General features: G+C 54.6%; 1 protein-coding gene across 1 annotated transcript in view; it reads left to right on the top strand.

Moving 5' to 3' along the window:
* Positions 1–15491, top strand: part of RASSF5 (Ras association domain family member 5) — a 72907-nt gene that overhangs the window by 17064 nt on the left and 40352 nt on the right. Inside the window, exon 2 of the mRNA XM_070474564.1 lies at positions 10128–10249. Coding sequence (XP_070330665.1) covers positions 10128–10249 — 122 coding nt within the window. The remainder of the gene's footprint in view (positions 1–10127; positions 10250–15491) is intronic.

Genomic DNA, 15491 nt, shown 5'->3' with positions numbered 1-15491 from the left:
GGACAGGCACTGACTGACCCCCCTCGCTCCTGCACCTTCCATCTGAACTCGCCGTGGACCGTCCTGCCCCCACCCCCTCCGCGGGCCCCCCCGGAACACCCCCACCCAACACACTTGGCCTGGTCTGGCCACAGCGCTTGTCCTTTGTTGGTGCTTGCAGCCTAGGGATGTGTGGTTGTTGCAGACAGATGAATAATGGGCCCGCCCAAGAGCCACACCCACCCACGTGGGACGGGATCGTGCCTCTGCAGGCTGGCCTGGGTGCCACGCTGGGGAAGAGGGTGCAGGGGACACGCCGGGCCTGCCTGGAGCCTTGACCACCGAGAAGCCAGGCTCAGGGAATGAGCAACTGCCCCGTTAGACGCAGGGACCAAGGCCCCGGGGAAGCACTGTAAATATCTGCTTTGGCTCCTGAGCGACAACTCAGTGGAATGTGTTGCCTTTCCCTTCCGTACAAAAGGGCGGCTTGGGAGTGCACACGTCACCCCTCCCGCCCTGCCGCACGCGCCCTCGATGCGTCCCTTGGCAGGAGGGGGTGGCCCAGGGTCTTGAGGTGGCATCGTGTCCTCAACTCATCCCAGGCTCCTCGCATCACCCCCGGCACCTTCGCTCCCTTGACCTGCCTGACCTGGAGCCCTGCTTTCCACAAAGCCAGCTCATCCCAATTCCCATTTTACGTGGGGACTCAACATCCGATCCAGATTTGAGCGTGTTCAGGAGCATTCCCTCATGGCTCTTTGACAATATCCCAGTGCGGCCAGCCCCCTGCGCCTCCTGTCTGTGGTAGGGCTGGCATCTCTGACCCAGGACAGAGGCCTGGCTTCCAGGCCGAGCCTACCACGACACCGCCCTCCCTTTTCGCTTCCTGGCTTGCATTCCAACAGTCTGTAGAGTGGGTGTGTATGTGTGTGTGTGTAGCTGGGGCTGTGTGGTGTGAGAAGGCAGCTATGTATCTCCAGGCCCTCCAGGCTGGGGCCGGGGGTGCTGGGTGCCCTCAGCGGTGGCCTGTCCTCTGAAACAAGGAACTGCATTGTATGGCCTCGAGAGGGCTGGAGATCCGGTTTCTTCCTGGAAATGTGAAGATGCAGACGTCCTGAGCTGGAGCCCTGACCCCCGGAGTGGGGAGTTTCCATTCTCTTGCTGCCAGCCTCACGAGACATTCAACCAGGAGTATGAAAAATGTAGAGACTGTTGATTCTGGCTGTGGCCCCCAACCTCCAAGGCTAACAGATCCATCCACCTCTCTCCCTCCCCTCTGCTCAGCACTACCCATCCTCCCCTGACTCTGCCTCACTCCCTGGGCCCCCAAAAGCAGTGCTGGAGGGAGGTGGGGCAGGTAGGAGGAACTTAAGGGACAGGAGAGTTGCATGATTCGTCTTACTTAATACGTTGGAAGAGGATCCCAAACTGAGATTTGAGGGCTGGCAACCTGCCTGCCCGTGCAGGAGACATAGATGTGGGTTCAATCCCTGGGTTGGGACGATCCCCTGGAGGAGGGCATGGCAACCCACTCCAGTTTGCTTGCCTGGAAATCCCAGGGACAGAGGAGCCTGATGTCCATAGGATCACAGAGTCAGACACGACTGAAGCAACTTCGCAGGCAGGTATGCACGCACATACATCATGCACTGCGTCAACAGGAACCCTGGTTCCCAGACTCAGGAGTCCCGGTGTTGAAGGTGACAGCTACCGTCTGTTGGGCGTCTGCTCTGTGCGGGCAGTGTGGGGTGCTCTACACACTCTCATTTTGGCAACAAAGCTGCTGGCAAGGAGGGTATCATTACTTCCATTGTGCAGATGAGGAAACTGTGGCATCTCATAACCAATGAGAAGCAGAGAGTGCGCTCAGACCCTGATCTGTGTGGCTCTGGAGGCCAGATTTTGTGCACTTCAAAACTGATTGAGTGGTTTGCTCTTCTCACCCTTTCTCAAGGACCTCTATTGTGCACATTGAACAGTGTCCTTCAAGGGGCTTGCCTGGGGATGTCTGACTTACAGCTGCCGCGTGGGTGCACTTTGGTGCTCCAGGCGTGTGCCCACTGCTGGCCACTCTTCTGCCGTCCTCACTTTGCCTGCGATGCAGCAGTTGGCTCTGTCTGGGTGTCACAGGGGGCAGAGCTGCCGAGCCTGGGACTCTGAGCGGGGAAGGCTGACAGTCCACTGCTCGTGGGGATTGACCTTGACTGAAGAGCTGGCCTCTGGTACTCAGCGAGGAGCTCAGTGCCAGGATTTCTGGCTATTGCCCCAGTAGCTCCTAATCTCCCAGGGATGAAGGGACTATGGATGCAGAAGCAGGCCAGAGCAGGCTCTCCCAGGCCAAGTGGCCTGGCTGGGCTGGGCTCCAGCCGTGCAGTGCCCTTCCCAGTTCAAGGCAGAGGCCTTGGAGAGGGGCGTTCTTGCTGCTACCCGCCAGGGCAGAGGAAGAAGCACCCCTCGCCCACATTACTGGGCCCATGCTCTCTTCTGGCCTTGGGTCAGCCTAACCCCCATCTGATGAAGCCCATCCCTGGTGTCAAGCAGTGCGGAGTAGGGAGGACCAATAGCAAGTGCAGGGGACAGTTTACCAGAAAGTAGGGCTACTGAAAAGCAGCAAGGTGTGATGGATTTCCACCCCCAGTTCTGCCACTCACTAGCCATGAGCGTCTCAAGAAGTCTCTTCACCTCTCCGAGCCTCAGTTTCCTCTTCTCTAAAATAGCATGTGTGTAAGTTGCTAGTCGTGTCCAACTCTCTGCAACCCCATAGACTGTAGCCCACCAGGCACCCCTGTCCATGGGATTCTCCAGGCAAGAACACTGGAGTGGTTGCCATTTCCTTCTCCAAAAGGAACTATAGAAAGAAAGAAAGTGAAGTCGCTCAGTTGTGTCTGACTCTTTGCGACCCCATGGACTGTAGCCTACCAGGCTCCTGCATCTGTGGAATTCTCCAGGCAGGAACACTGGAGTGGGTTGCCATTTCCTTCACCACTAAAACAGGAGTAGAACAGTGGGACTGGAAACTCCTGTTCATGCAGATGTTTTCAGCAGCTTTACCCATGCCTCCAGCACTTGGAGGCAACCAAGATGTCCTTCATAGATGAATGCCTAAAGAAACTGCAGTCCATCCAGACAATGGATTAACATCAGAATTTAAAAGAGATGAAAAGGCATGGAGGTACCTTAAATGCATATTGCTCAGTGAAAGAAGCCGGTCTGAAAAGGCTATGGAGTGTGTGTGACATTCTGGAAAAGACAAGATGACAGAGGCAGTAAAAACAAATGAGTGGTTGCCGAGGATTAGTGAGGAGGAAGGGATGGACAGGCAGAGCCCAGAGATACTTAGGGCGGTGAAACTGCGCTGTGAGACCCTGCATTTGTCCAGACTCGCAGGAGGCTCGGCTCTGGGAGCGGGCCCTGGCCTGAGTGGTGCACTCGGGGTGACAGAGCCCGCTCAGCAGGGCGCGGCAGCTGTGACCAGGGTGCCACTCGGGCGGGGGTGCTGGGGCAGGAGGCTGTGCGTGTCTGGGGGCAGCGGGCACTCGGGAACTCTCTGTATGCTTCTGCTCAATTTTGCTGTGAACCTAAAACAGCTCTGAAGAGTAAAGTCTGATAGGAGCAGAAACACATCACGCATGCGTAGTATTGATAATGTGGAAGGATGCATAGACGTGTCTGGCGCATTGGAGGTGGTGAATAATGGTAGCTGCTCTCATCATGGTGTGGGTCCAGGATTTTTCTTTGTTCATTTTTCGGTGGTATTTTTTTCCATTAGTAAAGAATATAGATTCAATTTAAAAAATTCAAAAACAAAATTTAGGGACTATAAAGAGGAAAAACACTTGAAATCTCATTACTCAGAGCAAACATATCACCTTCCAGATTTCTCTCTGTGCATAATGTATATGTATGTGTATGTTTTTATATAACCAGGACCATAAAACAGGACCTTTTCCTCTTTCAGTGATATACTTGTGGACCTCCTTCCAAACTGATCAATATGAATCTACATCATCTTATGTAATGGTTAAGCAGTATTTCATTTTAAAATGTACCTGTAACTGGCCCCCTGTAGATGGATGTGGAGTATTTCTAGTATTTTGTTGCCATGAACAACTGTGTGATGAACCTTTTTATGGAGACATATTTAGAGACAGATAAAGACATATTCCTGCAGGAGACGTACCACCAAGAAGGCAAGAACCTTCTCATGTACCCACATCCTCTTTAATACTAAAAGTTATCAATCTTGGTTAGCAACTTTCTCTTCTGAAACTAAAGCAAGATTTTAGAAGTTCACATATTGGAGGGGCTGAGGTCAATAACCTCAGATATGCAGAAAACACCACCCTTATGGCAGAAAGTGAAGAGGAACTAAAAAGCCTCTTGATGAAAGTGAAAGAGGAGAGTGAAAAAGTTGGCTTAAAACTTAACATTCAGAAAACTAAGATCATGGCATCCGGTCCCATCACTTCATGGGAAATAGATGGGGAGACAGTGAAAATGGTATCAGACTTTATTTTGGGGGGCTCCAAAATCACTGCAGATGGTGATTGCAGCCATGAAATTAAAAGACGCTTACTCCTTGGAAGGAAAGTTATGACCAACCTAGATAGCATATTAAAAAGCAGAGACATTACTTTGCCAACAAAGGTCTGTCTAGTCAAGGCTATGGTTTTTCCAGTGGTCATGTATAGATGTGAGCGTTGGACTGTGAAGAAAGCTGAGCACTGAAAAATTGATGCTTTTGAACTGTGGTGTTGGAGAAGACTCTGGAGAGTCCCTTGGACTGCAAGGAGATCCAACCAGTCCATCCTGAAGGAGATCAGTCCTGGGTGTTCATTGGAAGGACTGATGCTGAGGCTGAAACTCCAGTACTTTGGCCACCTCATGCGAAGAGTTGGCTCATTGGAAAAGACCCTGATGCTGGGAGGAATTGGGGGCAGGAGGAGAAGGGGACGACAGAGGATTAGATGGCTGGATGGCATCACCGACTCAATGGACATGAGTTTGAGTGAACTCCAGGAGTGGGTGATGGACAGGGAGGCCTGGCGTGCTGCGGTTCATGGGGTCGCAAAGAGTCGGACACGACTGAGCGACTGGACTGAACTGACTGGGTAGGCATGCAGGGAGGAGAGACAGCGCAGGCAGGGGAAGGTGCCTCCCCGAGGTGGGGAGTGTTGCCCCCCCCCAGGCTCCGTGCACAGCTGGTGCATCACCTGTGCGGGGGCTGGAGGCTGGGGCCTCCCCTGCTCAGCCTGGGGAGGGGGCGCGGTGGGGGTCTGAGGGACTGCCCGGGTGGCTCCATGGTAAAGAACCTGCCTGCTGGTGCAGGAGGTGTGGGCTCAGTCCCTGGGTCGGGAAGATCCCCCGGAGGAGGTATTGGCAACCCACTCCAGCATTCTTGCCTGGCGACTCCATGGACAGAGGAGCCTGGCGGGTCACGAAGAGGCACGCAGGCGCACGTGTGAGGATGCGTCCGGGCCTTTGTGTCAGGACGCAGTGGGTCTGGGGGGAGGTCAGTGACACTGATGCCAGGAACACAGACGGGCTTCCGGGATGAGGACGCCAGGGGCCGTGACCGCTGGGGAGGCCGACTTGGGTTTTAGCCGCTTAATAAAAAGAGTTAATATTTATCGATCTCTTAGTTTGCATCGGGTGCTGTGTTATGCTTTACATAATTACCTCATTTAATGCTCTCAGCGGCTCTGTAAAGCAGGTACTTACCCTGAGTCCACCCTCTTTCCATTTCCCCGTAGCACAGGGCGGGTCCCAAGGAGAACGGGGGAAGTGGTTAGCTTGTTCTGAGGCTGACCTTGTCCAGGAAGACCGGGGGTACCCAGCGGATGGACTCGGAGCTCCTGGACTCAGAGGCTTCCCCGCGGGCCTCGGAAGTGGCTCTGGTCACAGGGTGAGAAGTTGCTCTTCACCAACCTGGGAGTGACCGCCCGGAGGCCTGTGGGCGCGCTGTACCCAGGCTCTGAGTCCTGGGAGCCTGCCCGCTCTCACCCCACATCCCGGCTCCAGGGAGGGAGAATGAAGCAGAACGCTCCTCCTCTCTCTCTCTTGAGATCTTGCATACAAGCCTGGGGTGAAAGGGCCTGAAGGGTTCCTTATCAACAGAATGCATCTGGTTGAGAAAAATTAGCCTCTTTGTAGGCCTGTGTGCCTCTGTGTGTGTGTGTGTGTATGTGCATTTGGCAACTGGGGTCAGGCAAGAACTAACTTTGGCAGCCCTGGGGACTAAAGGGAGGTTTGTAGCTTTTGCATCTTGGAAAACAATCTCCAGAATGTTCCAGGCAGACCTCTAGGCTAAAGTGGAAGAAAGATGCATCTTGGGATTAGCTTGCCATGGCCTCTGGACCTGACCCCCTCGCTGGGGACGGCGCCTTTGGTGTGACCTTCAGGGACCCAGAAAGCCAGGAGCAGGGCCGGTGGAGGTGGTGGAGGTCCCGGCCTTGGCTCAGCTCTCCACCTCCTCCTTCCTCTGCCAGGCTGCCGCTGACCTCTGGGGTCTGTGAGGAACGCCCTCTGTTTGACACTGAGGGCTCTGGGTTCTTAATACTGCCCAGGGTTTGTGTTATGGGTTGAGTTATATTTCCCATGCCTAAAAACAGGAAGATCCCCTGGAGGAGGGCATGGCAACCCACTCCAGTATTGTTGCCTGGAGAATCCCATGGACAGAGGAGCCTGGAGGCTACAGTCCTTGGGGTCTCAGAGTCGGACACGACCGAGCGACTAAGCACAGCGCAGGAAGAGGTCGTGCTCCAGCAGGAGGTCCCCTAACCCAGGACGACTGGCGTCCCGTGAGGGTGACCGGGTGCAGACACGGCGCCCAGGGCCAGTGGGCCCTGGGGACCTGTCCTGTGCTATGGGGAAACAGAAAGAGGCTGGACTCAGAGATGGAGGCAGAGAGTGCAGTCCTGCCGCTGTAGGCCGAGGGACATCGGAGATCTTGCCAGCACACTTCCAGAAGCCAGGAAAAGACAAGGAAGGGTCTTCCCACAGTCTTCAGGAGGAGCGTGACCCTCCTGACAACTTGATTTCAGACTTCTAGCCTCTAAGACACCTGGTTGGTGGTGCTTTGTTAGAGCAGCAAGGAATCCAGCGCGGCCTGGGTCTGAGGGTGCCCCAGGAGTCGTTCTCCATCAGGACACACGGACCCCTCCTTTCCTTCTGTCTCGGGGGAAAGATGGTCCGTGAGGGCTGAAGCTCTGGGTCCCGGTGGAGCACGGCCCTGCCTTTGCAGACTCGTGACTGTCCGCACTCAGAGCTCCGGGGGCCTGCCGGCTGCTGGCTGTGGCTGGCGGGGTCTGCTTCTGGTGCGGAGAAGGGCCTGAGGACTCTGACTTCATCTCTGCTGGTCTCAAAGCCCCGAGCTTAGTGTTTCCAGGGACCAGGGAATATCAAGACATGCTTTGGTGGTTTTGCTCCGGTCTGTGATTACACGGTCTGATGGGACAGACTCATTGGTGCTAAAGTGTGCTTTTTATAAAATCCCAAACCACTCCTCCTGGACTCTTCTGTTCCCTGGCTCTGTCCAGCTCATCATCAGACCCATAAGAAAAAAAAAAAATCTTCGCATGGTTTTAGTGCTCTTTTCAGAGCATGTGTGCGTCTGTGTCAGTGAGACAGACAGACAGACATGGAGAGAGTGAGGTGCGCAGTTGGACACAGCGCCCGCGTTGGCAGGGCACAGTTGAAAGAGGAGACGGCAGGGCGGCATCCTCTGTTCAGATGCTCTCGCCTTTGGGAGCCAGGGGCAGCCCTCCCTCAGGGCAGAGCTGGCGGGACCCCACTGGCTGGCAGCCCCGGAGCATCCTTCACGCCCTGAGCCTGCCGGGAGCCACACAGACGTGTCCCAGGAGCGGAGCCTGGAGCAAGGCCTCTCCATCTGGGCTCTGGCCTCGGGGCTCCCTTATCGAAGCCCTGGCGTTTCTGGGCTCCACGGGCAGCGGAGACTCGGCCTGCACACCCTCCTCCCTGCCTTCCACCCTGCTGGGGGTGAGGTCATCCTCACTGGGCAGGAATCCTCTGGGGGCCCAGGAATGCATGGGGGTGCTGGGAGGGGTGTGGTGCGTAGCTCTGAGCGGGCCCCACGCAGCCCCTGCTCAGGCGAGACAGTTTCCCGGGAGCAGGGCCTGGAAGGCCTGGGTGGGCTCTGAAGGAAGAGGTGTCGCAGTGGGCCTCGCCGCGGTGGGCCAGGCTGTGGGCATGGGCGAGGCGAGCAGCAGGGCTCCTGAGCTCCATCCTGGAGGATGCTTGGGACTTCAGAGTGCGGAGTCAGAAGGCGGCAGGGTTCTGGAATCCCCAGGTGCTGCGCTGTGGCGTCCACAGCAAAATCTGTACAAGGAGGGTGGTCCCTGTGCTCATCTTTGGGGGCAGAAGAGAAGGTGGTGGCTGAAAAGAGTGGTGGTCTCACTCCGAAACCCCCCCGAGAGCCTGGGGAGAAGGGGAGACCCACCTCCACCACCAGCCCCAGGCACAGTGCTGCAGCAGCTTTAAGAAGACTGTCCAAGGACTCCCCTGGAGGCCCAGCAGTTAGTCCTCCTTGCAGTGGGTTCAACCCCCGCTGGGGGACGAGGATCCTACATCCCTGGGACAAGTGCCACAGCCACTGAAGCTGGCACGCCGCACCTAGAGATCCAGGTGCCTCAACAACACATCCGTAGGATCCTGAGTGCCACTTAGGAACCCCGACACAACCAAACAAGTCCTTAATGAGTTTTTAAGAAGGCAGTCCACGTGCGCTGAGGTTCTGGAGCTTGTTGGAAGGAAGGGGGCCGAGCCCTCATCAGTCAGAAGCTCTCCTCGTCCCCAGGTTACCCAGACGGGCCGGCTGCCGTGCCCCCCCACACGCCCCCGTCACCATCGGGCAGCCTTCTCATGGACCCTGTGGCCGCCTCCCCAGCCGGGCCTTCCAGCTGAGCTGCGGCATCTGCAGGACAGGTGACCCCGGCAGGCCCAGCAGAGTCTGTGGGAGCCAACCTCAGATCGGGGTGTTGCTCGTGGGCGCGTGCTCACGTCTCTTGCTGCCATCCTTTTTTGCTCCCATCCTCCATACACCCCCCTGCCCTCACTGGTCCCAGCCTCGCTGCCTCCTGCCCTCTTTAGCTTCACCTCCCGTCTGCCCAGGAGGTTCCAGAGAGGCAGCCGGAGGCTGCTTACAGCTGTGGCTTGGCCGGTGAGCTGTGCGTCATTGGGCATCTCGCTTTACCTTTCTGAGCCTCAGCTTCCCTATCTCAAAGGTATTCCCCTACACTCTTCTCAACTCTGGACATTATGTCTTACTTCTGTAGGTGAACGTTGTTTAGGAAATAAAGGTGAGGTTTCCCCCGAGGCACCTAGTTTGGGATGCTGTCTGTAGGCTGTGAGCCGGGTTAGAGAAGCTGACACCTTTCTAGATGGGGTAGGGTCAGAGACAGGTGACAGACCTTCCCATTGATGATAATGCCTTTGTCCCTAGAAAGGAAAGGAAAGGAAAGTGAAGTCGCTCAGTGGTGTCTGACTCTTTGCGACTCTGTGGACTGTAGTCTACTGGAATCCTCCGTCCATGGGATTTTCCAGGCAAGAGTACTGGAGTAGGTTGTCATTTCCTTCTCCGGGGGATCTTCCGGACCCAGGGATTGAACCCGGGTCTCCTGCACTGCAGGCATCTGAGCCACCATCTGAGCCACCAGGGCACCTTTAGTTTAAGACCTCCCCTGTGACTACAGACATCCTTGTGTACCGAGTGGGACGGTTATTGCCTGTGCTTTATAGACGGCAGAACAGGGCCCAGAAACTCAAGTCCTTCCGCAGGGATCTGTGACCCCTGATGAGTAACAGAAATCAGTAGAAAGAGCGCCAGTCTGAAGGCAGATGACCTAAGAGAAAGTCACCGAAGTCGCCCGGCTGCAGTTCCGTCTGTAAAGTAGCAGTGCTAACGGCCGCAGGGCCACACGCCACAGCAGAGGTGGAAGCAGTCTGCAAACTGTTAAGCACCTCCTCCCCTCCACGTGCTCGGGGCCTGGGGAGCCGTGGCATTCTCCCGGGGTTCTCCCCTCACCCCCACTCGCCTCCGCTTCCCTCCTGAGCGCCCTTCCCTCTGGGAGCCGCATGCTGCCCCCAGGGCATTTCTCACCACTAATCCCCCTTTGGTTCTCTCCCTCCAGACTGCAAATTCACCAGCCACCCGGAGTGCCGCAGCCTGATCCAGCTGGACTGCGCTCAGCAGGATGGCGCCTCCCGGGACAGACCGTCTCCAGAGAGCACCCTCGCCGTGACCTTCAGCCAGGTAGGCAGCAGGGACCGCGGGGTTTGCCCTCTGAGGGGTCCAGCGCCCCTCACCCCCATGCGCTCTGCTGAGCGGGAGGTGCATGAGTGTTCCACGTTCGCCGGATGTCGGGGTCTCGTTCTCGCCAGATGAGGTCCACAGCACACACAGATTCTTCACCCGGTTCTGATGGGGCAGGGGCGGGTGGCTGCACCGCCTAAGCAATCCTGCGATGCACTGAGTGTCCCGCAACTCAGCTCCCTTCTGGCACTTTCTACGCGCTCCCCTCCCCCCACTCCAGATACCCATCACAAGGCCGTGTTCCCACCTGTGCCCCAACCCACTGGCTACATATCCAGGTTTCCACAGCCCCCTCAGCTCACAGGACTCAGAGGCATCTTTTGCCTACTAGATTACCAGTTTATTATAAAAAGGATGTAACGGGAACATCCAGATGGAAGAGAGGCAGACGGCAGGCTAGGCAGGAGGTACACAGAGCTTCCAAGCCCTCTCCCAGACCCGCTCTCCACACCGCCCCATGTTCACCCACCCAGCTCTCCAGCCCCATCCTTTTGGGGTTTTATGGAGGCTTCATTACACAGACATGACTGATCAATTCCCTGGCCACTGGGAACCGATTCATCGTCCAGCCCCTCTCCATTCCCCAGAGGCCTGGGGGCTGGGAGGGGAAGTTCCCATCCTCTAATGCTTGGTAGGTTCTCCTGCCAACGAGCCTGCATCCTGAGGTGGGGTCCAAGTCACCTCATCAACATAGGAAACATCTTTCTCGCTCTCTGTACTTAGGAAGTTCCAAGGGTTTTCGGAGCTCTGTGCCGGAAACGGAGAGAGGCCAAGGATATACTTCTTGTGATAAATAGCAGGATGGCACCCCTTGCCAAGGGGCTGTGGGCATGGAACAGGGGGGAAGGCGCAGGGACGCCTGCTGCTCTTGAGAAGTGCCCTGTAGTCCACCCAGGCACAGAGCCTGTCTTGTCCATTGCTCCAGCCGTGGGGGGGGGGTATGGTGGGGGCGGGGTCCCAGGGAAAGCTCCTGAGGGTCCTCTGAAGTCTCGTAGCCCTGGGGTAGCGGGGGTGCTGGCGCTGAGGCTTCTTAGTGCGTTGTCCTGCCAGCCAGCCAGCCAGACCAGGCCAGCTTCAGAGGGACTGAACAAGTGTTCTTGCCCTGGGTCAGAGCACCAGGAAGTTGATGTCCAAAGCAGTTATTGATTCTGGGCTTTGCTGAGGTACTTGAACCAGGATGTATCCAACCTTTGATGTCAAGCATTTGAGAGGGAGACGGGAGATGCTTGTTTTTAATTCTTGTATTGAACACACATTGATTTATCTGCTGTGTGCCAAGCACTGGTAAGAGTGGGGATAATAAATGATCTGTTACAGTTTTTGTCCTCAGACAAAATAGTATATACAACCACATAGTATACAACCAAATATATACAAATGTATACCAAATAATATATAATCAAATGGTATATACTGTGATACATGTTTCGATAAAAGTATGAGCCAGGTGTTCTGAGTATACACAGGGAAGTGCAGTTGTTTTTGTTGGGAGAAATCAGGGAGTACTTCCCAGAGGAGGTGACGTTTCCTCTAAGCCTTAGTGTATGAGTCAAAGGTTGTTGGTCAAGGAAGTAAGGAGTGTCCCAGGACGTCATCTAATCATTTAACAAATATGTTTTGAATGTAGACCATGTGCCAAGCCCAGGAATGCTGGGGACTTAGTGATACAGTCAACTAGGAGCAGCACTTTAAATAAATCCCTGGTTTTTGAGGGCAAAGCCCTGGGTGTCGTGAGAGACGACACAGATGCTGAATGACTGGTTATTTCCTCACGAGAATACGAGTGGGCCTGGGGAACTGGGGTCCAGGCCCAGGTCCCCAGACTTGCCATCCACACGTGCTTTTTCTAGCCGTGACATACCTGCTCAACAATGTTCAGTCACCGGGTCCACCCATGGGTGCTACCAGCCTCCCTGCTGCTGTTCCCCAGCCCTTCCCCCCACTGGGAAAGCAGTAAAGGAAGCACATGTGATGTGCACTTTTATTAAAATGATATTAAATCGGCTCTAAAATTCTGTGTCTCTGAGAGAAACTTGCAGACACCAAGGCACCTGGCCTCCCCTCTCCACCGCTTCCATGCCCGTGGCCTGGGCTGAACTGAGATACCTCGAGCCCGAGCCGCAGGGCAACCCAGGCCATCCACCCTGTGATGCTGGGCCGGTGGGAGGTGTCGTCCCGGGCACCCACCACCCAGGCTCCGGCATCACGAATAGAGCTGCGGAGCTCTACACTCAGCACAAATACTCCTAGAACAAGCTGCCAGCCCATGTGACAGAGAGTCTTGGAAATTCACAGAATATGAGAAGGAGATTGTCCTGTACACTGTCCGCAATCAGTGGCAATATAGAAGTAACTTAAACACGTCAAGAAAGATGAACACACGTACTGCGCGGACTGTACAGTCAAGACCAGCTCATGCTGTGTGTACCCTCACCATTCACTGGATATCACGGCAAGGGCCCCGAGGATGACACCATGTTTGTATTATCCTGGGATTATGGAGGACATTATGAGCAGTGAGAAAAATTATGATTCATTGCCCAGTTTTACTGCTGCTGCCTGTCTAAGTCTTCTTGGCATTGGAAGAAACCAGTACATGGATATGATGAATCAGTGTAGATCATCAAAAAATTTTTTCAGAAGGAAAACTGCCTGTCACCTTTTACCAGTAAAGCTGGTGGTAAAGAACCCACCTGCAATGCGGGAGACCTGGGTTGGGAAGATCCCCTGGAGAAGGGAAAGGCTACCCACTCCAGTATTCTGGCCTGGATATTCCATGCACTGTACAGTCCATGCGGTCACAGAGTTGGACACGACTGAGCGACTTTCACTTTTCAGTTGCCATAGAGGCATGGTAGGTGGTGCAGGCTGGCTGTATCACAGAAGATGACATAAAGATATGCACTTTGCCTGAGAAATGCAGTATTGATAAGATCATTGATGCAGGCCCTCAGCTCTCTGGATCACTAGATTACAGTGCGGTACATAGCTTATATGGGGCTTCTCAGGTGATGCTAATGGTAAAGAACCTGCCTGCCAATGCAGGAGATGTAAGAGACGTAGGTTTGGTCCCTGGGTCAGGAAGATCCCCTGGAGGAGGGCATGGCAACCCATTTCGTTATTCTTGCCTGGAGAATCCCATGGATAGAAGAGCTTGGCGGGCTACGGTTCACAGGGTCGCACAGAGTCGGACACAACTGAAGCAACTTAGCACGCATGTGCATTGTTTATATAACAGGATTTATTTATCTGGTGACAGTTGTATAGCAGTCCCTCCTCTTGACCATGTTGTAATGAATCAGTGCAAGGTGATTAGTTTGAAACCCTCTGAGGTATTTTTTTCAATAGATGAGCATACTAATGCTGCAGAGCTTACACATGTCCTTGAGATAGACCTGTCCCTGGTTAAACATGTGTCAAGGTACTGCTGAGTGGGATTTGCCCATAAGAAAGGACACCTGGTGGCTCAGTGGTTAAGAATCCGTCTGTCAATGGAGGAGACATGGGTTTGATCCCTCATCCAGGGAAATCCCTCATGCAGCGAAGCGACTAAGCCCGTGCTCCCCAACTGCTGAGGCAGCACTCTGGGGCCCGCGGGCCACAGCCGCTGAAGCTCACGTGCCCTGGAGCCCATGCTCCACAACAAGAGAAGCCACAACAGTGAGAAGCAGTCACGGCAATGGGAAGCAGTACACCCAGAGAGTAGCCGCCGTTCGCCGCAACTAGAGGAAAGTTACACAGCAGTGAAGACCCAGCAAGACCATAAATAAATAAATAAAATTATTTTTTTAAAAAAAGAAGGGACAAGTAATACATTTGGATCAACTTTATTCATCCTGGAGGAATGTCCCGTTCCTAAACAGATTCAAGTAACTCGTGTATTTAGTATGAGAAGAAAACTTCTGTACATCCTCCACACGCTTTGGAACTGGAGCTGTCTATACTGGAATCTGCATGTAACCAGACCCCTCGGGAGGGCCGTGCCCCATCCAGGGTGAGAAAAGGCAGGGAGACAAATCTGACCCCCCAGCCCTGGTGAATGATGCAGACTTTTGCGGAAGACTTTCTTTAGAAGGTGGAGGAGGGAAGTTACATAGCACACCATAGAGCAACGTCTCCTAAATTTCTTATTTAGACTATTTCCCCCACTTTCTTTTCCATTGGGAACTTCCAAGTCTGTCTTCTTTCTGTTCCCCTGGAGCCTGCCCAGCCCACTACATCCTGCATTTGGGTCTCTGTTTCTCCCTCTGGAGCAACAGGTCTCAAGTGGGGGTGGTTTTGCCCTCCCCTCTCCACTGGGTCATTGGTGGTGACTGGAGACGTTTTTAGCGGACACAGCTTGGAGGAGGCCACTTGTCCCAGGAGGCAGAGGCCTGGGATGCCGCTAAACAGATTCCAATTGTACAGGAGAGCCCCCCCGCAACTTCACCCCTCGCTCAACAAAGAATCATCTAGACCCAGATGTGAACACTGCAGTTTGAGAAACCCAAACTAAGCCCCACTTAGCCAACACGCTCAAGTGCCAGGTGGGGGGAGGGGGGGCAGGAACCCCAGAACAGGGCCTGGACTTTGCTGGATATCTATCTCATCCTCAGAATTTCAACAGTGAGCAGGTGTTTCCAAGTCTGAGTATTTGGGAGCAGAGTGACTCCCCTCCTTCTGTTGGGGAGATGTTTCAACCTTGGAATTTTCTGGCAAGCTGAATCAGGGCTGTGTCTAGAGCAGAACCACCACAAAAATACAGAAGGAGCCAAGAGCCCCTCGTGGGTGCCGAGCAGCCCCCATGGCAGCCAGCCTGGAGTGGGGGTTGCTCCGGGCCGGCTGGGTTGGGCTGCAGTGTTTGCCTTGGACAGGCCTGGCTGCATGCTTCAGCACCACTGGGGCAGCACCTAGCCTTCTATCAATAAAACCCGGGCCCTGCTCCAGCCTCGCTCGCGTTTTCTAAAAAGCCTGTTTGTCCTGATTTCCGCCTTGGCTCAATTTTCTGTTGCATACCAGGATGGAGCTTTGCGTTCACCTTGACCTCGTCACCTGGTCTGAGCTACCCAAATGTTAGAGTGCCATTTTCAGGGGGCGGGGAGAGGATTTGTTGCTGGGCCCTGATAAGAGCTCTGCCAGTTTGGAGGCACATGACTGTTACGAGGTCTTGGCCTGGTGGCATTTCTCCGCTGTCCTGTAGAAG

Source organism: Odocoileus virginianus, chromosome 11 (assembly GCF_023699985.2).
Source record: "Odocoileus virginianus isolate 20LAN1187 ecotype Illinois chromosome 11, Ovbor_1.2, whole genome shotgun sequence".
NCBI classification, from domain to species: Eukaryota; Metazoa; Chordata; class Mammalia; order Artiodactyla; family Cervidae; genus Odocoileus; species Odocoileus virginianus.
This window is presented reverse-complemented; position numbering and strand designations above follow the sequence as displayed.